The sequence below is a fragment of the Electrophorus electricus genome, chromosome 14 (assembly GCF_041902795.1).
Source record: "Electrophorus electricus isolate QZ-2024a chromosome 14, ASM4190279v1, whole genome shotgun sequence".
NCBI classification, from domain to species: domain Eukaryota; kingdom Metazoa; phylum Chordata; class Actinopteri; order Gymnotiformes; family Gymnotidae; genus Electrophorus; species Electrophorus electricus.
The window spans coordinates 11,523,268-11,550,000 of record NC_137510.1 but is presented as its reverse complement, the minus strand read 5'-3'; the positions used below and the strand labels follow the sequence as shown (position 1 = coordinate 11,550,000).

At 37.5% G+C, this 26,733-nt stretch overlaps 1 protein-coding gene across 3 annotated transcripts in view; it reads right to left on the bottom strand.

Annotated features, from left to right (window-relative positions):
- vopp1b (VOPP1 WW domain binding protein b) overlaps positions 1–25,633 on the bottom strand; it is a 27,611-nt gene extending 1,978 nt beyond the window's left edge. Inside the window, exons 1-5 of one of the 3 annotated variants that reach the window (XM_027005933.3) lie at positions 25,202–25,633; positions 12,615–12,637; positions 2,681–2,758; positions 1,836–1,969; positions 1–299 (exon numbers count right to left, since the gene is read on the bottom strand). The exon at positions 1–299 is cut by the window's left edge and continues 1,978 nt beyond it. In XM_027005933.3, the coding sequence (XP_026861734.2) occupies positions 118–299; positions 1,836–1,969; positions 2,681–2,758; positions 12,615–12,637; positions 25,202–25,252 (468 nt within the window). In that variant the 5' untranslated portion in view covers positions 25,253–25,633 and the 3' untranslated portion in view covers positions 1–117. The other 2 variants (XM_027005932.3, XM_081696844.1) reach the window with 2 other exon arrangements.
- Between the last annotated feature and the right edge of the window lie 1,100 nt (positions 25,634–26,733).

Sequence of the window (26,733 nt, the reverse complement as noted above, 5' to 3'; positions counted from 1 at the left end):
CTTTAAGCTACTTGAAAACAATCTAGACCATCGGAGCTGTTGTGCAGCGTTGTATCATCCCGGATTGAATAGATGGCTTGGAGAGCTGTAGCGCTGTCCCCTGGTGTAGGCCTCAGCCTACTTTTTCTCCGTGGTCTTGAAGACCTGGTCATAAGAGGGTGGAGGGTGATTGCAGTAGGATGGTGGTGCTGGATAGGCGGTCATCATATGTGCTGTACTGGGTTGACCCGGGTAGGCAGGGGCAAGAGGCATTACCATGGCAGGATCACCAAAACCTTGAGTGCCAGGCTGTTGAGAGACTATGAGAGGAATATTTAGATCTTGTTTTATATTACAAAAATACGCTTTTATAATAAAAAAAAGCCAAACCTAAATATGCATGGCAGCAAAAAATTTGATTCTAATTTACTGAAAATGACTGACACAGATTTTCTGCAAGTACCTTAGCTATTACTAAGTAATAGCTATTACTAATAAATGTGTAGTTTGAAAACAATTTTAAACACATGCATTTCCCAAAAGACTTAAAGATTGTCTGTCATATATATTATGATCTATCTGTTCAGTGAGTCCGCTCCTCTCTTGATGTTTTACTGATGTTAGTATACAATTCACTGAATCACACTGCTCCCTAGAATCAGTAAATATTGCTTAGGAATATGAACTCAACACATATTAATTGGTTTGTCTGTCCTGCATGAGTGCAGCTGTACTGTGTGTCTAGTATGTTGCATGTCTCAAGTTTCCATAGAAAGAAAGCTTTGATGATCCAGGAACATAAGTTAGGCATCTCACCATATTGTTTACCTTCTCGATTAAATTTTCCATAAGAGTGACATTGATGGCGCTCATTTAATTATTCTATTTTCTATTAGTGAAGTTACACAATCCATGAAAAGACAGTGTTCTATTTTTGTCACTGTATGGAAAAAAGGTTTTTTAAAATGATGGTGATCAGCTGCTTTACCTAGGACCTCTCTGATGCCCCTATGTACAACCAGAACATGACATGCTGCGTGATACTGCTATATTCCCATTTCTCCACTGCAAGCAGTGGTTTGGTGCCAACTTTGGCTGTTATATTTGATTGTCTCATCAGTCTATAACAATTATATTTTTGTACAGAGCATACAGTAAGCCAAGTCAATTTGACCTGCTCCCGACCAGTCATTTTATGCTGGAAGATATCATTTATCTTGGTAAAGATGGCCCCTAAAATAAGGCCGTTAATCCATGTATTGTTCTGGTTGTGATCTCTGATGAACAAGCACAGAGTGGCAGCTATGAATGATACAACAGCCAACAAGTAGTGTGTAAACATGCTGTCATAGTAGTTGTTCAGTCATATTGTTTGCTTCAGCCATTCAAACTGCAGGAAGTTGATTACAGCCATATGCTGCCACCCAGTCTCTTTAGTCATGCAAGCCTTGCCTGAGATTTCCTGCTTATTTTTGTGCAAATGGAGGAAAGGATGGAGGGAGGAGTAGATGGGGGGCTGAGGCAGGGAGGGTAATATCTCATGCCGCTAGCTAGCCAGCAGCTCTCTCTTCTGTGCACAAGATTAATAATAAATGTCTGTGTCCCTGTCCACCACTACCCCATGTGTTTAGGAAATGACCAGATACTTTAATGATTAGGAGTTTGGCTGACGGATGAAATCAGTACTGTGGCTGTGTTCACTAGGACAGGTTTGTCCAACCAGGATTCTGGCACATGATACGATCAGATGATCTCAGCCATTACCAAAAAAGGCAAATGGACTCACAAAGCTTTGAGGAACAAACATTGGTACTAAACTAGCTGAGAAGGCAACACTGAAAAGATTATCTCCTCACCTGGTGTGCTCACAGGTTGTCTGGTGAAAGACACATTAAAGGCAGTTTCTTCACTCAGAGGAGATGGATACATGCGTCGACGAATAAAAAAGCCAGCTCCACAGCAAAAAAGCACACCCATCATCAGCAGTAGCCTATTGGAAGGAAGGAGGTTTTTCCAGGAAGTAGGAAAAGATTACTATGAGGACATTTTATGACAGCTATTTTTCCTGTGTTATCTATTATACGTGCCAAAGCTGCTGATTTGCTGGGAGTATAACTGAATCTGAAGCTTTTATGACATCCAAGAAACATATTGCCCCCATATTATAGGAATTTCTTTCAGAGTTTAAAGTCTTTGTTAGAGAATTTGGACTTGTACAAATGTTGAAGCTCTCAGTCTGCCAGCGATACAAGTGAAGCATTAAAGGAAGACTGAAACATTAAAGGAAGACAAAGAAGCCTTAAGCGGACAGACCAAAAAGTTCTGCTTTATCGATGTCCACAGAAACACATGTGAAACACTTTATGATGAGCAGAGAGCAGGTAAAGATGGGAGTAAAAGGATGGTAGAAGGAGCTCTGTAATTTGATTCCCATCTTTTAGTGCACACACTCACAGTGGGCAAATAGTCCTAATGTAGAATATTGATTTGGAGGAGTTAGAAGTACAGCTATTCACCTCGGTCCTCCAAAGCTGGTCATTTGTGGTTTTCTTTTTTTAATTTTTTCTTTCTTTTTTTCAAATAATACTCAAACTGTTACAAGCTGCTGAAATACTGCAAGCAGGTTAAACTATTTAGCCAAGTCATCTGGCATCACATTTGTTTGGAAAGAATACCTTGGAGGTGTGGAAATTGCACATACCAGAAGTACCAGAGCCTTTGGATGGAGAGCGCTCGGACACAGCATCGCGTTCCACAACAATCTTCATATGAACGGCATCTGTCCACAAAGGGATGAAATATAAAGGGCACATTACTGTAATAATAATTAAATCAGTCTCAACACATGAAAGTTGCCAGTTTTATAATGTGATTATTTCTTGTATCCCAAAAATTTGGCCATCAATCTTGACTCTCAAAAGTTATAATAAGAGTATATTTATTCAATAAACAGAGATGGGAGAACATTCATAAAAATCATTGATTAAGGTTCTACTAATAACCAGAGGTACTGAATCTTCTACAGAATTACAAATGTAACAAACAACATGACCAAAACCAAATAACACAATTAGATTTGTAGTGCACCAAAGTGGCTACCTTAAGAGAAAGAAAAGTAAAACTGTTTAATTAACCTGTGAGAATGATCATCCGGGCAGTCTACTTGTCAAACCAAACAATGACCAATAAAAGGAAACCTTAACCAAATGGGATTAATCCCTAACCAACAAAAAATATAAATTAAAGTAACATGAAATTCGGGTCTTTGTTAACCGCTTAGCAAGAGGCTATTGACTTTCAAAATAAATTATTGAATTCTTCTCGCTGAAACTCTATTGGGGGGGTGTCTTGAAACATTTATCAGGTATATGCTAGGGAAAGGGCAGGCCTTGGTTCATGCATATTCAATAGCCTTTGTTTTCAAAATGGGGATAAATAATTTGTCTAAGACATTGTATTAATCCATGTTAACCATGGATTAACAAAAGAAAATAATCATACATTTCTAGGGCAATTTCATACTTCATGATAGAGTGAAGTTTATAAACTAAAATATCAGACCCTAGGATGGGTGAAGCAATTGGACAGACTAATTTAGGGAATTAAGGTTTAATTCCTGTCCTCCTTTCCTGAAGCTACAAACTACTATAATATATATTTTTCTAATTAGATCTAGTAAGCACAATTAGGACTGGTAAATTTGTTTACAATAAACATGAGGTAAGCAACATACAAGTGAATTTGCTGGGTTGAATAATGCAAAGTAATAGGAAACAAATAATAGAAGCAAACAACACAACTTGAAATGATATTTAAATAGCCATACATTACTTGCTGATTACAGCTTGACATTATAGTAGATTAAGTGGCAAATTATAACACTGTGGCGCTATGGGAAAGAAACATATCTCAGTGGAATAAGGAAATTTGGTTGTTTTTCAGTCTGATGGAATTTATGGTCACAGATCCTTGAAGTATAATGAGGCTAGTAAGAGCTTCCTGGATTCCAATATGTGAATTGGGAGGGGTCAGAAAGCCCAGCCAGTGTGATAACCCATTAGCTATTTGTTGCTTGGCATCATAGCGCCAGAGGGGTCCTGGTTCCTGTAGTCTGGGGGTGAGAGAAAGCCCATTCTGACCACATCAAAGCTTAAACAGAGCAGTATCTACAATTACAACCATTTTAATGATTGCTTCTGATGAATAATCATCCTCAACAGTCCAAATATTTTGTATGTATGGTCTTGCAACTAACAGACTTGTTAAATACATGGTTCAGTTATCCTCACTGTACCCAGAGGCTATGCAATTAGGATTTGCCATGAGAGGTCACTACTCATTCTTATCCCTGAGGCACACTAAGATAGTGTTCTATTATAGTATCCATGGAGATGCCCTACAATGAAAAGTCAAGAGAGCAACCCAGGGAGACAAGTAAAGAAGAGAAGAGCCTCTTAAGGATTCAGGTGAAATTTGTGTGGAATACCAGTGCCCTTGTGTGAATCATAGTCTTTCAGCTAGAGGCCTTCATCTAGCCTGAAAATAAGGAGTATGTACCACAAGTAGATTCTCCCAGAGAATTCTCAACTTTTTGTCTCTTCCAGGTTAATTCTTGTTTAATGGAGTTTTATTATAATATAAACCTTTATATATATATATATATATATATATATATATATATATATATATATATATATATATATAGATAGATAGATAGATAGATAGATAGATAGAGAGAGAGAGAGAGAGAGAGAAATGCTTTTGATGCAATGCATTGCTATTTTCTCCTTTCAACATAAGGCCCATGGTTTTGGTAAACACATTCATTGCTGTTACTGCTGTTGTGCTCTACACATGACACTGACGCAAATCCCCACACTTCTGGTTCAATGGAGACTGGTTACCTGGACCCTTGCCCTGTATACTAAGCAGCACAACTGCAGCCAGCAGCAGGCAAGCTGAGGTAGCGATGGAGGCCTTTGGGCCAACCATTATAAATTAAGATGCTGCTGCTCATCCGTACTACCTGGTTTAAAGGATCTCATGAGGGATGCCACACAGAATTAATAATTCAGCCTTCCTTGTTTGGGAGTGTACCTGACTGGTTTGCAAAATTGTTCAGGGCTGACAGCATGGCCTGCGGTCTCAGTAGCAAGCTGAACCCTCTGACCACACGGCTTTCACGTTTAAAGTTCATAAGGGTTACTCCGCTCACCATTATGTGGGGAGGCTTGTGCCAACGCCCAAGAGTGTACACTGACTGAGGGAGACGGCACACCAGCAGCAAAGATCATCATGGGTACAGCTCCTTCAGGGCTACAGTTCCTTCAGACCAGCAGAGAGGGGAAAGGCCAGCTGATGGTTTCTAGGACAACAAAGCAAACTCCCCACAAAATCGATAGCATGTGGACTGTTAGACAAAGGACACTGCTCAAATGGTGAAACACCATTTGTAAAATGGGCAAATAATATGCAGTCCTTATTTTTAACTAATTTTCTGGGGGTTTTTTTCTCTAAACATCTATATCTATATCTTATGTGCATTTGTTTCTACGGCAACTGTCAAATTATTTTATATTATTTAATAAAAAAGGGAATTATTTTAAGCTTTAACAGGTGAAATGTGTTTAACATGTGTAATGTTGAAAAATTGACAGTATTTACAAGGTACGATATTCCTCAAGGAGCCCATATGAATTTCACAAGAATTAATGTTCAGTCCTAATGTGAACATAAAGTGAACATACACTTTGACCTGAAGTATTTATCATAGTCCTCATCAATTTTTATTTGTATAGAATCTTTCCCATGCTTAAGGATGCTTTACAATCATAGGACACACGTACATGTATAAACATCAAACAGAAAGCACACAATAAACAAGATAAAATGCACATAAATAGACATTATACTCACAGATGAGATGAACAGTGAAAACAAATGTATTTACCATCTCAGTGTTTCCTTGAGAACGTCAAATGTTTAGCTATTATGGTACAGCAAGTGCTCAATTTTTAACTGCATTGCTAAGTACTGACAGTGTATCAGTGTTACAGTGAAGTTTTTTTCTGGACTGAGGGATAGGAAAGTATATGGAGTTTAATTTAAGATGACAGCATATGCAGGACACACTGATCAGATTAGCCTTAGAACTACAGACACATTTATCAAATAAAATGTAATATTGCTTTGAGGCAGAGAAGAGGCTAAGACACTAGCCCTGTTAAGGCCTCTTGGCATCAATGCAGGTGACAGGAAATGTAGTCCAAGGAAAATAGCCATTTACTTTCCATTAGTCAGTGGGGTAATGCTACTAAAACTATGTTACTGTACAGATATAAAATTAGATTAGCTGCAGACATAAAAATACTAGTAAATCTAATGATCAGAAAAATATCTTTAAGAAACATTTAATACTAAGCCTACTTCTTTGTGCAACTGTCTCCTCCTACAGACTGATGTACAGATCTATCACCCCTGATTCCCCCACCACCACTGCTCATAATGAAAAAGACAGTACAGATCAATCCTGTGGGTGAGAGTGAAGCTCAGCACAGGTTCCCATCCCACTTCACCCACACATGATGAAACAGCTCTAGGCTTTATACACAATCAGCATCATAACAGCACTGGCAAATTGGGAATAGCAGCAGCAGGTCTGTGTAGCTTGGCTAACCTCTTCATCCGACACAATGACAGGGACACACTCCAAAGGAGCTTTACCTCCATGGCACATTGCTAATGACTGTGACACAGCAATCAAAGTGGAACACAAAATGAGAATATCAAGGGACACCCCACCAACAAAAGAAAAACAATTTACCTTACCTCAAACAAGTGCAGAACATCACAGGTCTTTAGGTATGAAAACCTATCTTTTAGAAGAAGCTGATTCAGACCAACTCTAATGGTCACACTGTGCATGCATTGAAAGCACATTATTTCTGCCTCACACCATGCTAAAAGTAGCACAGCCTCTGTAGCCTCTTTAGAAAATTGAGGAGATCTCAAAATAAATGAGCTCCATTAGCAATACTTGAAAATATGAGCATACTTAATGGACCATATAAAAGGGGAAGAAATGGGTGGTGTGGGCAGTATTATGGCCATTAGGAGTGCAAACGGCAGTGCAACTTTATCCAATTGGAACTCCATCATAGCAACACAACTCAAAATAGGTTCCAGGTTGGACATTGCAAATACACAGAGCAGAATTGACCAATTCTCAAAAGGATCAAACAACTTGAATGGAACACACAGCAAAATAGTGTGTTCTTGGCCTCCCCGGAATTCTACTCAAACACAAAGTGTTTTGTATTTTAAAATGTATTTTTTGAATTCCAGAGAGGGTAACTGACCAAATGCTAATGCAGTGAACATATTGTTCTGGGTCAACATTAGTCTAGTATAGAGGAATGCACCAATGTGAAAAGTGTACTTTGTCTGATTTCAGTTTTATGGTAAATTCCTGAAAAAAATGGGTAGAGGTTTGCTCAGAAAATCCAATTTGTATTCGACAAGCTTTATAGTACTAACTACAGCCATATGCAAAACTATCTAGAAACAAATCTCTCTGGAGTCAAATTAAGTAGAATTATGTGGAATTGGAGTAATATTATGGCTGATTTTATGGATTTAGAGTAGAATTGTGAAATCTTGTAATAACTAGTATATTAAGGCTATTAATAGAGTAGAATTTTGCAATAACTAATAATTTTGTAATAGCTACATGCTTATTTTGTAATTCAACTGGATTAGAATGCATGGTGCATGTTCAATCACATTGTGATTTGTTTTCTTGTCTCTCTACTTTAGGGAAAGTGATGCCATATTGGTGGTGAGTCAGGATTAAGGTCATCATCCCAGATGCACATTTAGTTTAACTACAATTTGGAATTATATTACCTTGTGTTTACTAGTTACTAAAGATTAATGCTTTGATGTCATTTGAGACCTTTTTAAAAGTAGAAATCTTTCATGTGTTTAAAATACTACCTATGACCTGCCAAAGCCTTTAGTGCCTCATACATTAAATATAGATTTTTTTCCAATTTCATATGGCTTTATGCTGTGATCAGACAAAGATCACTAATTCTAAGTTTACATAAACCAAAATCAAAAGCACTTTATTTTGCTAAGTATGTTACAGATAGGCGTAATTTGCCTGATGAATATTGCATATTTTTCAGTGCAATTAGTGTAAAGCCTTGCTATACATCAACCTATCGCAGGAGACAAATGCCTCTGAAAGAGATAAGAGATAGGTGTGAGATCATGTGGAATGTAACCAATGGAAGAATGCTACGTGCAGCACCATCAGATGGTATACACTCCTTAACCTGGACAGAAATCAAAAACAATGAAAAGTTTACACACACTGCCAATAAAAGAGTTCCAAGAGCTTTTCATTCTCAGGCCACATCTGCAATTTATAGTCAAATTTTGGCTTAGCTCATAATTGTTTTTTTAAAATACAGAATCATCTCAAAACATTTCAGAATTAAATTCAGGATATCCAAAATGTATTCACTTTGACAACAATAATTATGTCTTAATGACCAGACAGGCATCTAAGACAATGTAATAAGCAAATTAAGGAAATCACCAGAGGTGGTTATTTAGAATTCATTGCAGGGTGAGTGATCAGAATCGCAGCTGGCCAACTGCAGCTAAGATGTATTCTGCACTCTGTTTTTGGCACTCTGTCACAACAGGTAATGGATATTCTGTTAGACTGGCCCTCCAACAATCTCATGGATTTAAGTGAAAGTGAAATGAATTGTGATCTTGCTGTTAGGAACATAGCCACAAAGTCTAACCAAAAAAAGCTAGCAGAATTTGAAATGCTTCACACTGATCTACTTAACCTGTTATTATAGATAAAAAACAAAATACTGTTGAAATATTCAAATCTTAATGTTAAATATTAAAATTGTAGTTATGTGCTGGGTTCCAATGGATGACTTTAAAAGGCATTTATTACATTCTTAGTTATTTATTAGGACGTGATGTCTTAATGGCTTTCCTCTGGACTCCTACCATTCAACCCAGCAGCAGCATTAACATTTGTAAAAACTCCAGCAGTGCTGCTGTGTGTGATAACACTCATGCCAGCGTAAGACCCACTACCATCCCGCTACTATGTTATGGTCATTGCTGTGTTGAAAATGGTCTACCTCCTATAATATTTTGCCAATCGGGTATGGCTATAAGAATAAGGACTATGGATCTGCATGGCACAAATGGGCTACGCTTATCCATAACTACACATATGAGACAGGTGCATCTAATAAAGTGACTCATGAGTGTTGTAACAAGGTGTTCTTAATGAGGTGGGTGGTTTGTGTATCTGACATGGAAACTTCTGCTTATTCTAAGGAGAATGAAGTGAATAATTAGCAATTGATCACCTTTCAACAGAGCATTTCTAGTTTAAGACTCCAATTATTGTCACATCGCAGGGCAACTCACACAGAGTTCTGACATTTGCAGCCAGTCTTGGCTCAGACAGGTGTAATTTAAATTTTTATGCATTAAGAAGCACCTTCCTACGGCTGAGCACTGGATCACTTCCAAAAACACCCACAAATTGCATCTGTACTGTTGTGAAAAGACAATGTTTAAAAAAAAAAAAAAAAATCAAGTTAATAACTGGTGAAACAGGACTAATGAAGTATGAAATATTTTATACATAGCCCCAATTAGACATTCTTAAGGGTTTTACTGGTAATAATAATGTCCATGGCAGAATTACTATAAAACATCATCTTCGGTTGGTTTTGAAGTCTAGGGCTTACTTACTTCCATCCCTTTCTTTGAGGGTACTTCTCTACTCTCCTCATTCATCTGCCTTTGAGAGACACATACCTGGAGACACAGGCTGAAAGCCTTAATCTTTCATAATATGACAAATCTATTACGTAGACAGGAAATCTGTAATGCAAATTAAATTTCTTTCTGGCTATAAAACATTAGCATTTTTAGTTCTTTATTCATGTTTGTCTAACCATCTGAAGTTGGAAGCTCATGCTGGCAGAGTGGAAGGAGAATGACTCCCACAGTAAAATTCGCCTTGACTGAAAGCAGGGACGGATTCAGTCAAGCAGATCAAGTGCCTAGAATGAGACCCAATCTCCCTCACCCATCAGTAACTCATGCAGGTACAGGCAAATGTCCCATCAAGGACAGCCTGCCTAGCTTGGCAGTTAAGGAAATAAATCATGTTGCTCTCAGTGATGTAAGAAGTGCAGAGAAAATGACAAACAAACAGGTAAGATTTCTTATAAAAGCAGTACCTATCTAATAAAAACAATGCATATTTCTTTTAAACGTGCAGTATCTATCTCTAATAAAAGCAAGGTGTATTTCTTATAACAAAATAGAAGGATATAATAGGGTAACATTTGTCTTTCTTTATATACATTGTAAAGGTAATATTGGCAGAAGAATGGAATGTGTTCTTACCATTAGCATTAGTTATTCAGCTTCAGTCTCTCCAGTACCATATGCAGTATGAGAAAACCTTTGTCCTTGAATATTATTGGCAGAGAGACGTTCTTCAAACTGTCCTTCCATGCTTTCCATCCTTTCGAAAATGCAACTACCCTACTGCACATACTGTAATGTCTTGTCTAGTGCAACTAATTACACGTGCCAAGAAAGAAGATCAATGCTGTATAACACTGCTGTGTGTGTAATGCAGCATTAATTACAGTGGAATGATGTGCTTTCATTTTTTTCTTTTTTTTTAAGATTTAAAAATGAAAAAAGAATCTATCCCCACCAAAAGTACTGTGACTTAAATAAAAAATATATTAAAATATATTTTCATTGACACACTTTTACCCGATATATATGGAATTTCCTCTTCTTTGTCAGCTCAACACATTGCTGATCAGATGCAGTCAAATAAACAATAGAAAAGCTTGTCCTTAATTATGTTAATTGTTCAGGGAAACCATTAGAAAAGAGTATAGTCTACAAACGTTTCTGTTAATATATACAGTAAATTGAATATCTCCATAAATTACTCTGGTCAAACCCTGCTGTATGTGAAATGCTTAGGAGCCTCACTTTTTGCAGAGTTTATTACTATAGCAAAAATGATGAATAGAGTGCTTGAGAAGACACACCCAGAGAGTAGATAAACAGAGCTATAAAATGGTGCTGTGGCTTAAACCTTGTGGCTCTGATTCTGTGCACGCCCCTGCCAATGAGAGTAAGAACCATAATCTCTTCGATGCTGCCACTGTTGTGCAGCAGTGTAATCGATGGGCCAGTGCCAGGTGTGCCTGTGGTCGTCACCAGTCATATTGTAGAGGTTTTTGGGGGGTTGTGTTTTTTAGATCATTAATGCAAGTCGTTAATCTTTCAATGAAACAAAGAAACAAGAAATGAAATAAATAGAAACCACCTGTAAGATCAAACCCACTGCCCTGTTTCCTAGTGTGTGGGAAAAGCCAACAGCCTAAGCTACATCACAGCAATCACTCGAAGGCTGGTTGAGGACAATGATTGTGCCCAAACAGCAACAGAGAGGGAAGCGATGTAATTTGTAAGAACCAAGCCAATAAGAGGGTGTAGGCATAGTAAATGAACATAAACACTCTTTTCTAAATTTAGGCATAAACACTTGTTTCTGACCGGCAAATAAAAAACCCCAAAACATTTAGACACCTTTTGATAAACCTTTTTTCCTGACTCAGAGAATAGGACCAAACCCAATGCTTGCCTTCATTAGGCAGAATGTGATATAAAATTAACTGTTAGTAAGCATTTGGTCCTGAGACAAAAAATCTTAAGTCCTATTTCTGCTCTGCTTTGTGCCGTCAAAATTAATAAAAATTATATGTAAGCATTATTTCTCATTTTTTTGTCAATCACAGGATTAAAGAAACATATCTGAGTAGCTGTGCGTCCTATTTCAAACAAGTTTGCAAATTAATTATCATCCCCTTTTCATGTCTTCCTCAGGCAGGGTAAATTGAATGGGTTGTTTTCTTAGGTGGTGTATGAATGGTTCTCAATGGCTACTACCTCTAGTGTCAAAGAGCATTAATACTGGAGCATATCCATGGATGAAAAGAGATAACCCAGGTAATGAGAACACCAAATATCCCTGCTCAGTGGTTAAGGTACTTGACCTGTAACCAGAAGGTTGATGGTTCAAGCCCCACCACTGCCAAGTTACCACTGTTGGGCCCCTGAGCAACACCCTTAACCTTCAGTTGCTCAAGTTGTACTCAGTCATAATTGTAAGTCACTTTTGATTTAAAGCATCAGCTAAATATAAATGACATTACTTATCTGCCCTGTTCAGCAAAGTTTGTTATGTGTTTTAAAAACCAATTAGTTTAGCTTAATGAAGTGCTCTATTAACATAAATTGCCTCTCACAGAAGATGCAAAAATATTTTCGTTTAATATCCTCAGTTGTGCAAATTACAAACTAAATGAAGTTAGTATCTGATTTTCTATCAATTTCAAGACAGGGCAAACCAATAAGGCTAGTAAATTACCAGTGGAGGACCTAGTTTAGGCCAATGTTGTGGCAAAAACTGAATTAATTTCAATGATAAATGCAGTGTGTTCCAATGATATATAATTCTGATTATAAAATGCAAACTGTGTACTCACATGAAGTAGGTGGGATATCCTTCCTGAAAATACAAGCAGAACTTCTTAGCCTCTATGCACTGAAATAAGAGAAAAATATTCACATCTATAAATATTACAACACACATAATATTTTAATGAGCTAAAATGTAAGTAAAATTATGCCTATTAATTGAGTTTTGTAACAAGCACCACTTTTTCCCAAAACTGCAAAGTTTTCATGAAAACTAATTATTGTAAATATCTTTCCTTTTATAAAAAAAGAGCCATACACTCAATACACAGTTCAACCATACAAAATGTTATGATATTCAAGTTACAAATGCCTACACATACACAACAGATACATAAAACATGTTTAGTGCTGGACTGTGCTGTCTTGGAAGGCAATTCTGCCCTCATGCAGCACACTGGAGGATGCACTTTAACTCTTGACAGCAGTGGAATTGGGCCTGAGAGTGTGGAATGCAGCTATCTGTCTGTGTGAATCATTCGGTAAGTGTAACGATTGGCCACCCTCCTAGCGTCCTTGCTTTATGATTTCCCTGTCGAGTCTTTGTTTTGCTTTACTTCCCTGTTTCGTTCCTTGGTTTCATTTTCCCCGCCCCTCGTCTGTTCCTCAGTTGCAGTTCATGTTTTGGTTGTCACTGTTATATTCACCTGCGTCTGATTATCCTTGATTGTTCTGATTATTTTAACCCTGGGTTTTGTCTTCTAGTTCAACGGTTATTTTGCTAAGTCTCGTTCCTTCAGTCATGTTTATATTATGCTCCTAGTACTGCCATTGCTTTTCCGTTTACTCCAGTCGTGTATTATTTTACCCTCAGTGTTACTACCCCTTTGCCTCTGTTTATTTTGCCCTTCATTTTTGTATTTCCCTCGTTTAATAAACCGCCTCCTGTATCTGCGTTCTGCCTCTTGCCTTGTTCCTGCTGAAATCATGACAGAAAGGCCTTTGTCAGAGTCTTGTCTTGCCCCATTGCGTGGGATGTTGGGAAGAGGCTCATAATGAGCCACAAACAAGCCCTTCACACATAACATAACAGCAAGACAATCTACCACAAAGAAAGATTCAGTATGGGGTTTGAAGTGGAGACTAGTGTTCAGATTCATGTACATCCTGAAGCATGTTGTTTGAAAACTAGCAGCAGACTGAATGGGATAAACATAGTTATAAAAACCAAAGTCGGAACTAATGGCAAAAGGAACATGCACAGATAATACTTGATTGGCAAGTTGTCAATTCATTTTTGAGCCAATGTGACTGACAGTATTGCAAAAACCATATGATGTAAAAACATTTTAAAACCTAAAATAGAACTTTGGTGTGTGGGTGGCAGCTGGGGCATCCAATTTTATCCACTAAGAGCCAGTATGAGTAAAGGTTGTTGTTGAAGCCAAGCAGGAGAACACCTGTTTCCAGTTGATGGTCTCAGTCTTCAAACAAGTACTTAGCCATATTAGACCTTTGGATAAGACTGGACACCCCTGCATTACATGTTAGGTTCACAGGTTTAAACACAAATGCTTAAAAGCTGAAGACTATTGCCACACTAGTTTTTGCAGGCCAAAGTAAAAAATGGAAAAGCACACAGTGGTAAATAGACAATAGATGGTTTCAAAACACATGGAAACAATGATCTTGAAGTTATTATATCTAAGTGTTCCAAAATTATGTATATGATTTTCTCTCAAAATTTCGAATTTGCATTATGTTTAAATGTTCTTGATAGTTAGAGAGGTGAATCATAGAGGGTTTTATTTACATTGGTTATATTAAAAGCAGGCTTTATGTAATGGTACATTATATTGTACCTTTTCCTGCAAAGCTGATGGCACCATTTCTATTTGTAGAAATACTGTAGAAGATCTCTTATGCTATTTAAAGTATATCGCACATATTAAATACCAGGGCCTATCGTAGAATGATCAAAAGCTGCCAAAGAATAAATTTATCATAGATCCTGTTCTTTTTCTTTGCTATTTTTTCTGATTTTGCTATTATGCGATGGCATTAAAAAATTCTGCAAAGTAATGTGATGCTGTTAGATGTGAAGTCATAACTTGAAAGGCAGTATGAGCTGATGAAACAAATGTACTTGTAGAACAATGTGAAATCACTTTTGTCATATAGCCTTTCATCAAATGCCATTCCGACACCCAGAGTTTTATTCTATTGATTAGAAAATAACAGATGTTCCTTGCAAAATAACTCAATACAGATCCTCAGTAGTGTAGACTTTTAGTTTAGCTTTTGATCATTTGTGTATTAATCATGAGATAAAACATCAGAACGTATGAAGTCCAAACTGTAGAAGGAGTCACTAACATGACAATCATGTTTGCATGGATAATAATATATTTTATTTAATGGCATCTATGAAGCTGGCAGCAAGGAGGGAGTGAGAGGCGAGTGAAAGTCAAGAGAATCTTCCATCTCCATAACACCTGAGCAAACTCAAAAAAGAAACAAGCTGACAGTAATAGCTCAATCTGGAGATCAGCACAGGAACTGAAGATGCTTGCGACAGCTACAGGCACACGCTGACTGGCAATGCACAGCACCAACGGCAGGTAGCTGCAGGCTTAAATAGCATCAATAAGTGAGTGATTGGGACCATGGCATGTGTGTTTTGTGTTTGTTTGTTTGTTTGTTTGTTTGTTGTGTGTGTGCGTGTGTGTGTGTGTGTGTGTGTGTGTCTGTGTGTCTGTGTGTGTGAGCGGGCATGTCCCTCCTGCATGGTGACCGGCGAACCGTGACAGCGCTCTTTCATGACATTCAGTGTCAACTTACACAAACAATAAAACAACTATAACAAACACCAGCAATTAGTACTATACACAAGTAGTATTTAAGATGAATAACCAACCTTTAAGTTGGGTTTTTAAAGCGGTTTTAAATTCTGTAACCGAGTCCAGTATGCGAACGTGAGGAGGAAGTGCAGCATAGGAGAAAGCCCTGGAATTTCTTATATTATTTATCATTATATAGATTCCAATTCTGCTTATCGATTACGATTCTTATCAATTCCAAGTTTCGATTCCATTCAATTGTGGAAAAAAGTGTCAAATGTTTAGGTATAAAGAATACATTTGATTTTTTAGCTTTCATCTGTGTGATTCATGAATTTCAGCCTTATCCTTCGTGCCATATTTGTTTGTGCTTTGCAGACTGCTTTTTAGTACTTTCTGTCTTATTGTTTCCTCACTGTGTGCTGTTGCTGTTAGGTAGTGGTTAACAATCTTGAAAAATGCTTGCTCATGTCACTGACTTTTCTAACACGCAGGGATCAACTGGTTAATCAAAATACCCATGGAGGGGCGAGTGCACTTTGGACCTAGCGCCTTTGGAAAAAAATAATCCCCGGGGAAAAATAAACTCAGTAGATATTGTAGCAAGAAAACGTTAACTTTTTAAAACTCTGCCTACCTAAGGGATGGTTACTTGACAACTGTGAAGGGCTGTAGCCTTTTAACTACAAATGCCATCAACATTCCGTGACACTCCTCACTAGGTCTGAATATCTACAAGATAGATCCGCTAGCAAAGTTGTAACATAGTCAGTATTTAGAGCGTGTAATGATTTGTGCCGCAGAATTCTGAATGAGTTGAAGTTGGCAAATAAGTTGGTTAGAAATGCCCACTAGGATCACATTACAATAGTCATTGCGTGATGTAACCAAAGCAATGACTAAGACTTCAGTAGAGTGTTGTGTTAAAACAGGATGTTTATGTCCTTTTTTCATTTACAAAATATTTCCAGACATTATTTATATGACTGGAAAGAGAAATATTTGTGTAGATTAAGGAACTATAAGAAGCAGCTCAGTTTTCCTGTTATTGAATTTTAAATAATTGCTTGTTATCCATATATGTGTATCCCAGAAACAAGCAGTGAGAGTACTGAAAGAGAGAGTAGACATTGGCATAGTGGGCACACAGAGCTGCGTATCAGCATAGCAGTGAAACTGAATACCATAGTGCTGAAAAATATTGCCATAGACGGGGGAGAAGGTAAATGTTGAATAATAGTGGCCCTAAGACTGAACCCTGTGGAACACCATAACGAACTGTGAAGCTTTCTGACAGATAATTATGAATCTGTACAAACTGTGTCCTGTCTGCAAGATACCAGCCAATTGATCCTGGCTGCACTGAGGTCAAGTAAAATTAGAATAGAAAGCAAACCTGAATCAGCTGCATTGAGGAGGTCATTGGTAAGCTGTTTATGTGCTATGTTTAAAATCTCTCAAAAAGGGGGAACTATAACAGTGGTTAGAGAAGAATTAATAATTAAAGTTGTCAAAGAAATAATTGAAGGCATGCATGCTTTAACTAGGCTTGTGGGAATAGGATCCAGATGACATGTGGAGGTATTAGACAAAAATATGACATTCAGTTGACAGAAAGACAGAAGACACAATGGATGGGGACAATTTCATAGCACTTGCTGGTAATAAATCAATGTGATCAAGAGGCAACTGCTCATGAACTTTGCTCATTTTGGAGCTCAAAAAAGCAGAATATGGTTAATTCCAGAGGTTACTATTGATATTTGTTTCAGATGGTTTGAGTAAACATTTCACTGTAGAAAAAAAAGAGTTTGGTATTCCCTTCACCTGTACTAATAATGTTTGCATAATACAATGTTTTTATTGTTGAGAGAACATTTTTTTGTAGCAGAGTATATGATCAAACATTCATACAATTGTTCATGGACAACAAGTCTGGTCTTAATGCACAGCCACTCCAGATGTTGACCTAAAGCCTTAAGTCAATGTAATGCAGGCATGTACCAAGGAGTAGTATGGACAAATGAATCAACCCGTGATTTTGTAGGGGCTAGGATATCAAGTGCAGAGGATGTGCTATTATTGTAATAGTCCACTAAAGCCAAACACGAAGGCATAGGGATCGGAACAAATTTGAAATAATTAAACTGCTGAGATCCTTAGGACTAACATGTCAAATATTGTGGCATGACATCATAGAGTGCACCTTTGATTTACTATACGGTATGTTGGCATTAAAATAACACTGGGCTGAGATAGCTCAACAGAGGTAATATTGTGTGGTATAATGTCAGAGCAACAAACTAAATCAAGTATATGGTTCTTAATGTGAGTAGTAAAACTGACATTCTGTGTTGGATCAAAAAAGTCTAACATTACAATATTTAATGAACATATTATCAGTATTATCAAAATGAACATTAAAATCTCCTGTTAAAATAATGTTAGAAGACATTGCACAAAGGGTGATTAAAATTGTTAAAAGTTCATTAACAAAAGTACTTGATGATTTGGGTGGTCTACAGAAAACTGCAATAATGGTAAGTGTAGATCCACAGAGTTTAACAACCAGTTGTTCAAAGAAAGACTGGTCAGATAAAGAGAGTGGCATTAGTTTTATACTCTTGTGATGAATCAATAGGCCACCTCCCTTACCTGAAGAACAAGGCTTGCAAATGTAAACAAATCTGGATGGAACTGCTGCATTTAACTGTCAAAAATTATTCTGTGGCTGCCAGAAGGCACAAATGAAGAACTACTTAATGAAGTACTTAATCAGAAGCTTTTTTGGTGATAGATCAGATGTTGTAAAGGGCAAACGTAGGACAAGTTGTGTGCACACTCATAGCTGATTTAACTAATAGTCATAATCATAATAATAATAACACTTTGATCTTCACATCAATCAGAATTTTTCAGATACTGTGCACTTGCAGACCAGAAGGTACAGATAGTTCTATTTCCATTTCCATTTATAGCATAGTCCCAGTACTGCCACTATTAAAATTGAAGTTATGGTGGTATCCCTGGTAGATGTACTTTGGACACTGGAGAAAGATGTCTCAATGAACCCTGAGTTCTCTTGGAGGTTTGTCGTTTGACTGACGTTGGTACAGTTCATCCAGAGAGTATTTCAGTCAATTTGTAGTGGCAATAGAGGATAGCAAGGCAGAAAATGTAATCTCTAGCAGCATTTTAAAATTCACCATGATTTCAATTTAGATCCACGATTTCATAAAACAACAAGGATAAAACAAACAAGGATCCAGATGAGCAGCAGCAGCCAAACCCGCCAGCATTTACTCAGCTGGAACTGGATCAGTAATACAATCTCTCCAGAGCAGGGACCAGTCCAGGTGATTTACCCCTCTGACTCAGTGAGAGCAGAAACTATAGGTGACAGCTCTAAACAAACCCACTGGCTGCTAATGTGCATTACAAATACCACCTGAGCACAGGCGCATGTCCACAGAATTACTATATAAAACCTTGTTAAATCTTTAAGTAGTTGATGCTATTACTGTATCAAGTGGCTGCAGAGTATAATAACAGTACACCACGTTGAAAGATAAAGAGCAAAGGACAGATGGCTGTGATAGTATTATTTAGAAAGTAAAGATTCAGCACCTGGCAATGGAAATATTTGGAACTATAGACGATAAACTGATTTATAACTTTATAACCTTTATAACTGCAGGGGTTATGATGAGACCCAAAACACAATGAAGCAAAATACTGCCTTAGAGCTCATGATAACTTTTCAAGTATGCCGACATCTGCATGTGATGCCCACATGCTCACAGATTTGCAGATGTGGAGTATAACGAGGCCCTAATCCAACACCATCTGTGAATATACTTCCTTTGTGCAAATATGAATTCAAGTGTCAGAATGTGCATGAAATAGTTTATTGTAAAAATGGTCAGTCAATTTATTTGGAAGGAGAAGCTGATTTAAAGTCTGAGTTTTAAGGTGATAAGCACCTTCAGGTTTAGTGCTTTGAAAACATACAAATCTTTTCTATTCAGTATAACCACTTGAAATTTGAACATAAATAAACGCCACATTTTTATTTCAGCAAACATAAGCTCCTATAATTCATCTGAGCTAAGAGAAGAACAAGCATATGTATATAAATATGGCCAATGTAAAACCCCTCTCATCACAGCTGCAACAAACCTCTATTCTGCATAACGTTTGGAAACCCTAAGCAGATTTCTATCTGGTAAACATTGATAACATCAGTTTTTATCCATGAGGCTTTAAAGGTTTTCTGATGTCCTTGAGTTAAAAGCCATTGCATTTAGAATTCTGCATCCCTAGGACACTATCTCTCTGCTGCAGTGACATGGAACAATGAAAAAAACAGCAACTCTTTCAGCTATTAAGGCGTAGATGGTGCCTTTTGCTATATTGCCAGAAGTAATTTATGGATGAAGAGAATGTATCATCATTCATTATCAGTCATTTCAGGACTGAAATGCTTACTTTAGAGACAATAGTTTGTTGGAATCAAAGAACAGTTAGAATCACTCACTCATTAAAAGATCAACTCCACCTTAAGTTCTTTGGATATAGCTGTTAGTGTTACAACTTCTCATGAATATGATTGCTGGAGAAACACTTTGTGAAACAATCCCATCATATCACAGATAGATCAATCTCAATATTTAAGATTTCAAAATTAATTTCTCCTTGTTCTGTATTGACAGCATTAGATACACAATATCACATGACAAGTAAAGAACAGAAATGAGGACTGGGCACAACAGAGGAAAATATGTGGGACTGTTAACAATAACAGAATTACAATTTAAAATATCAGACCTATCAAAATTATAATGTAGATACAACTGATTTTTTCAGCAACAGCAAAATAATACATGCTGTCAATGCCTTCTGCACTAGTGCAATTCTGGCAGAACTGCCCATCTTCCTCATCTCAAATTGTTGCAGCTTTTAGGACATGTTGGGTGATCATGGGTAATGTGCTTGTCTACTACATTGCAAGCTGAGGCAACACTGGAAAAGTGCCAAGATAAAGTGCCACCATAAAATTCTTCCCCATAAATCCTGTCATTTAAAGTGCTATGGTGCCAGCTTCAACTCCATAATCTAACCAGAGCACAGGCCTCCATCACCCGGGCAAACTAGCCAAGGAAACATGGAATCCCCACAATTAATTTTCATTCAGATGCTGGGCAAATGGACAGGAAGAGGCAACACCGGCAGCAAGGTTCTGGAAGATAATGGTATACAAACAGAGCCAGCAAAGCTAAAAAGCTTGCTAGCTGTGATAATGGGAATCCAGCCAGCTGGTTACAACCAGCTAAAAAGCTACTTTGAGGCTAAAATCCCTCCAGACTAATGCTAGTTGCTGCACAGCCATGTAGCTTGAGCTGAAGGAAGAGCAAGAAACAACACTGACATCTCAACCAGCAAAGGGATAAGTACCAAGCCTAAAGGTCTCCCCTATGGTCCCTGAAGAGGCACTGAAAAGCATAATGCATGCAATTAATTGCAAATGCTCTAATTGTGTCCTATGTCTTTGATGCTTCATGCACTTTGCATGCTACTTTGCATCTACAGACACAATAATGAAGGTTTCCTTGCAAACCTGAATATGGAGATAGATCCCATGGGAGGCTGACTAAGGCTGTATGATTGTTATTGGTTAAGGAATATAAACCACCTCATTTTCAACCTTTCTACATGACTATTAGTGAGAGCAATGCCAGTGTGCCAAACATCATTAACCTCAACCATGCTGTCTGGGCTGTTGATTTTCTCTGTTCTACATGAGAGTTATACCAGACAGTAAAGTTACTGCTTCATGGTGAGGTTATGCATAAGCACAGATGCATAAACAAATACACTGATGAGCATATACACATACAATTATATGTGTTATTCCATATGTGTTATACCATTCATGAGGCTGGTCAATGCAGTCTATAAATTGTGAATTATAATCTGTCCATTTGTATATGGACTAGGCATTAGTTTGTCAACATTGATAGCTCTGATTAAGGAACTATTAGAACAGCACCACAGTATTAGGTATAGCACAGTAAAGTATACACTGTGCATTTTAGAAACTCTTGTAACATTAACTATGTAGTGCCCAAAACCGTTGCCGGGTTTCTGTCCAAACATTTTGCAAATGTTATGCGCATTTATGAAATTTTGGCAGAAAAATGCAAATAATGTCTTGGCTTGATATGTTATTGTTTATTAGAAAAACACATTTCTATCACTCTTTCACATTTTGGCTTTAGTGATATTCTGACTTTTCCACATCATCCTAGCAAAAAAAAAAAAAAAAAAGTTTAGCAATATTTGCGTGTTCTTTCAAATCCTCTTTTTTTCTCCTGTTTTGGAAGCTGATGGCAATAACCTGATTGAGTCACATCTCCCCCAGCTTTAGGGAATGCTCCCATTACAAGTACTCAGAGGAGATGAGGAGATATGTGTACCAGAGTAGATATGGTTCAGTGAATTTATTCGCCATGCTTCTCATATTTTTTTTTTTTCACAGCAACCCACATCACTACACAAAAAGGAGATCGATCACTCTCTGGCAGCCTGCAGTGCTGATTCCATTAGCAAAGACAAACAGACCAAAGAGAGTAATTTCGCCCTGCCACAGAGTAGTGGCAGATTACTGACATTACTGAGTTGCCACTAAACCCTCGATAGAGTTTCTCCACAGATTATTGCACTCTGCCCATCGCTTCACGTTCCACTGGGCCACACTTTAGCTCAAAGTCATACTGCAGGCACAAATATAAACCCTACTTCACGAACCGCAATGAGCAAAGGACTCAAAGTGCGACACCTATAATGAAGGTTGCACATATTTCAGAGCATGGTGAAAATCCACTTGTAGGATTCTATTCCTGTAAGGCTGTCAGAAATCTAATGAATACAAATGGGTATAAATTCAGTAGAAATTAGGGATTTTGTAAGCTTTGACAGTCCCTTTTTCTTGGATTTATATGAAATTGACACCTCCAAGGTGTGGGGATTGACATTCCCACAAATGTGAATCTGTTTTATCACAATATGAGAATTCCAAAACTCAATTATTAATCAGAGTTGCATGTTCAAATTTCAGAACTTGAATTGTTCACCAAAACAGAAAAAGCCAAATAAATTGCACATGCTGCAAGCTAACATGGTTCTTATAAGAATGGACCATGGGGACACTGCCCAGCTGAGTTCTTATTTAATGCATGACTGAACCAAACAGTGACAGGTGCAGGATGTAAGCATGTGATGCAGGCAAAGGCAAGAGTCCACTCGGCTCTCACCACACAAGCAGTCAGCAAACAGCACAGCACATTTCAGTAAAACAGAGTCCACATTCTACCAGCTTTAACATGCAAAAACAAAGAGGTATTAATAAACCATTTTCACACACCACTGGCCTGAGATAAAACTATAATGACTGATTGAAGGTTTGTATTCGTTTAAGTAACCGTAGTAAAAATGGGGCCTCCTGTTTCTTCTTTTATGATTGACAAGATAATCCGAACACAAAGACCCAACCACTGTGTGTTAAATATTTTAAATTAGTTAGCTAAATTAGTATTTTAAATTAGTGAGTTAAATATGATGGGTATACTGAGCATGAGGTAATCTAAACGAGGAACAGCAGTTAACTGAGCAGTAACCTGAGGTATTAGGCTAATACCTTTGCCACTGAGAAATATACATACAGATCAGGCAGAGCCAATCTCTGTGTCAATGGAAAAAAGGCATACCTAATAAGAAAACAAACCAAGTGTTGTTTTACATATCTGCCAGGCTGATCTGTGAATCAATGGCAAATGTAATGAGTTATGGTGAGGAAACTCCTACCTGGCACTGTACTATAGCAAAGTCACCTAAAATGTCCTGTTTTTGTTTTTTTGTGAAGCATGCAATAACACCTCACTGAATAAATATTCACTTCATTATACAATAAATATTCAGCTACTTAGACCTAATAAATGATCTAAATAAATTTGACTAAATATTTATTACATTTTATTACAATATTAGATTGCAGAAAGGACAAAGAAATTAGTCAGAACACAACATAAAGATCAACCGTATCTCTGTCAAAGTCTGATATTTTCAAATTTCCCACAGCATATAAATTATTGTTTTCTTCTGAACACTACATAGAATTAATTTGAGAGTTGACTTTGCACTCCTATTTTCTCATGCATGACAAATTGCTGCTTTCTGAGTAACATGCCATCGAGTTACTTGTAGTGTATCAAAGTAAAGAGCAAAAATGTAATTTCAGTTCTCTGAAATGTGCTTTTTTATGGGTGTCTGGTCTTTCTTCATGACCTGTGTGAAAGTTACTGAAAGACATAAAATCACAGGTGAATCCAAGTAAATGGAAAACAGATGTCCTACCCACAAGACTTTAATGTAGTACATGCTCCAGGGGTGATGGTAGTAAATCAGGTGGCTACACTAATAAGATTTTGAGACAGGTGACGTCACATCATCTGCTCTGATATTGAAGAGCACCTAATTTTACCAGGAGTTGGGAAAGCAAAGAACCGTGTGTGCATCTGCAGGCTTGTGTATGTGTCTTTGTAAGAATCAGCCAGAACAGTAGTGCAATAAAAGGATCTGCCCAAATCTGAATACTATTATGCTATTTACAGGAAATAAAAAAAACATTGTCATTAAAATATCTCCCATATTTTCTCCGTGTGTCTGTGACAGCAAAAACACATTACAGAGAGATGAGAAGCTATCTCGTACTTAACTCAATCCCTATTTTGCACAGTAATTAAAAAGTATGTGCAGAAATTAAAATGTGCACGTTCCTCTAGGATTTAGTGTATGTTGTCCCAGCATTCCATTTCCCTTATATTGTATGATACTTATTGTGGCTGCATGTGCCCGTTAGCCTGCTAATGCTCAGCCTTTCTCAGTCTCACAGTTCATTCTACTGCCATGCGAAGCTGTTTCTTGGTCATCTGGTTAAAGTTGAGCTATGCGCACACAAACACTGCAAAGAGATGCAGAGGCTAATAACTACGTTTCGAGTAGGAAGGTGGTGGTTAAGAAACAACGACTCATTCATCTAAAATACTAGTACAATGTTGTTTTGGATATTTGTAGTCAAATTTGACTGCCACGTGAGCACTTCACACTTTCCTTTCTTTACAATAATTTGACTAACCTAGAAACTAATTCCAATAGGTAAGAGGTTATTTACTTAAACCCTGAATAACCTTTGGATCCTTTCCCGAATCATTACCATTCAAGCTAAAATACACTGATAAAAAGATTAGTATATATGATTAATGTAGTCTATCGCTGCTATCTATCCCTACTGCAGGGCCTACTATAGTTCTACTACTACTAGTGTACGATGGTCACAAGAAATGCATTGTCTTTTTTTTTTTATGAACAATAAAGTTAAAGTACATAAAGACAGGAGAATAAAATAGTATTTTGCTGTTCCCAACTGACGTGCACATCGAACTAAACCAAATACACTGTTATGAATGCATGTTTTAACACACTCGCGTCACCGGGTAAGTAGTAGTGGCATCTTTTTGTTATGGGGAGTGGACTTTAAGACAAAGGGGAGCCTAATTGCGACACACTGTAGCTACATTTATAAACTGTACAGGGTCATGCTGCATTCACAGGACACACTATGAAATAGCATACAAAAGTAACATTAACATTATCAGCAATGTTCAAATTGTGATTTCCAGATGCACCATTGCTGCTGAGAAAATCATAAAAAGCCATCTCTGGATTCACTGAGTGCCAGTTTATGACAAGCGACTCACCTCTACAAACACCCATAATGTTAGGATGATACCCATTCGATAGTTCTTCATCTTAACTTCCTTTCTGGCACCACGGCACAAAGTAGACAAAATTCTGTCACGACGTCGGATTTACGTTCATTTTCAATGATGAATGCTTCTTTCACTACACGGTAGCTTTGGCTCTAGACAAAGCAGCAATCCAGACTCCGTGTACCCGTAGCTCAGCCTGCTGTCAATGCGGGATAGCGCGATCTAGTAGACAGCGCCTCTGTAGTCCACTGTCACAAAAAAAAAAGTGACAACATTTAAAACAAACAAACATCTAATAAATTTATTTTCTCGACTCAAATCTTACGAGTCGCCATCACCGCCCCTAAAATTGGCTAGTCTACAGGGCAACGCCGAACTGCCTGTAACAAAACGCTAGTCTGGCATCCACGCCTCTATCACAGCAACAACAGAATCGACTACAATGTAAAAGCAAGAAGTCAACAACCTGTCTAAAAAGAAATTGAACAATGAAAAACACCAACAATTATTTATACTAAAACAAAGAGTATTAATCTTATTATGCGTAGTTAATTTTTACTTCATTTTGTGCCCCGTGAGAGCGTTTAAGCATTCAATGACTTACTAAAGTGCCTGCTTTAGTTAGGCCGTGATAACCGCAGGGCAGGATTATACATTTGCTTTCTTTGGTCAAACGCTAGACTGCTTTGCACAGAAAATAATTATAATATATAGATATAGAGTATGAGTATGAGTATATTTAACTTATGGTAAGAACGGCAGTTAATACACTGACATTTGAGCAAGTTCTGTTAAACAACGTGGAACAGACGTGTCTGCCTGAACCCACTGAGAAAACATTTTTATTGTTACAAATAAGATTCAAACAAGAACAAAAAATACTCTTGTGAGAATGTATACTTTCCCTCAGTGAAATATGGTAGCCAGCATATGAGAGAACAAACTGGAAGTAATTGATAGCTCAGGGGCAGTAGTAGCTCAGTGGTTATGTACTTGACTAGTAATCAGAAGGTTGCCAACTCAGGCCCCACCACTGGCAAGTTGCCACTGTTGGGTCCCTGAGCAAGGCCCTTAATTGCTCCAGTCATAGTTGTAAATTACTTTGGATAAAAGTGTCTGCTAAAAATGTAATTGGCAAATTTGTTTCTAAATAGTGAAGCTTCTCCTCTGTTTTACACATTGCCACAAACTTTTGACAACAGGCTGGGGAATCCAATTAATGCTATATTACATGGATGCAGTTGAATGTCCTCACTGTGTGTGACAGGCTGCACATGACATACACATACTGTATGTGGCTGTGGCATCCTAAGCATGAAGTGACCCAGTGTTGGACTGAGGTATACTAGATACAATCTCACCAGCTCCTTTGACACTGACTAATGTAACATTATATACTAAAGAGACAAGATTTGAATAAAGTCCAGTTTGGGATGTGTTTTTCATTAGAATTTATGTTATATAAACTTCTCTTTATACAAACCATGAGAGACAGTGTATGTATCTATTGTTATTAGACA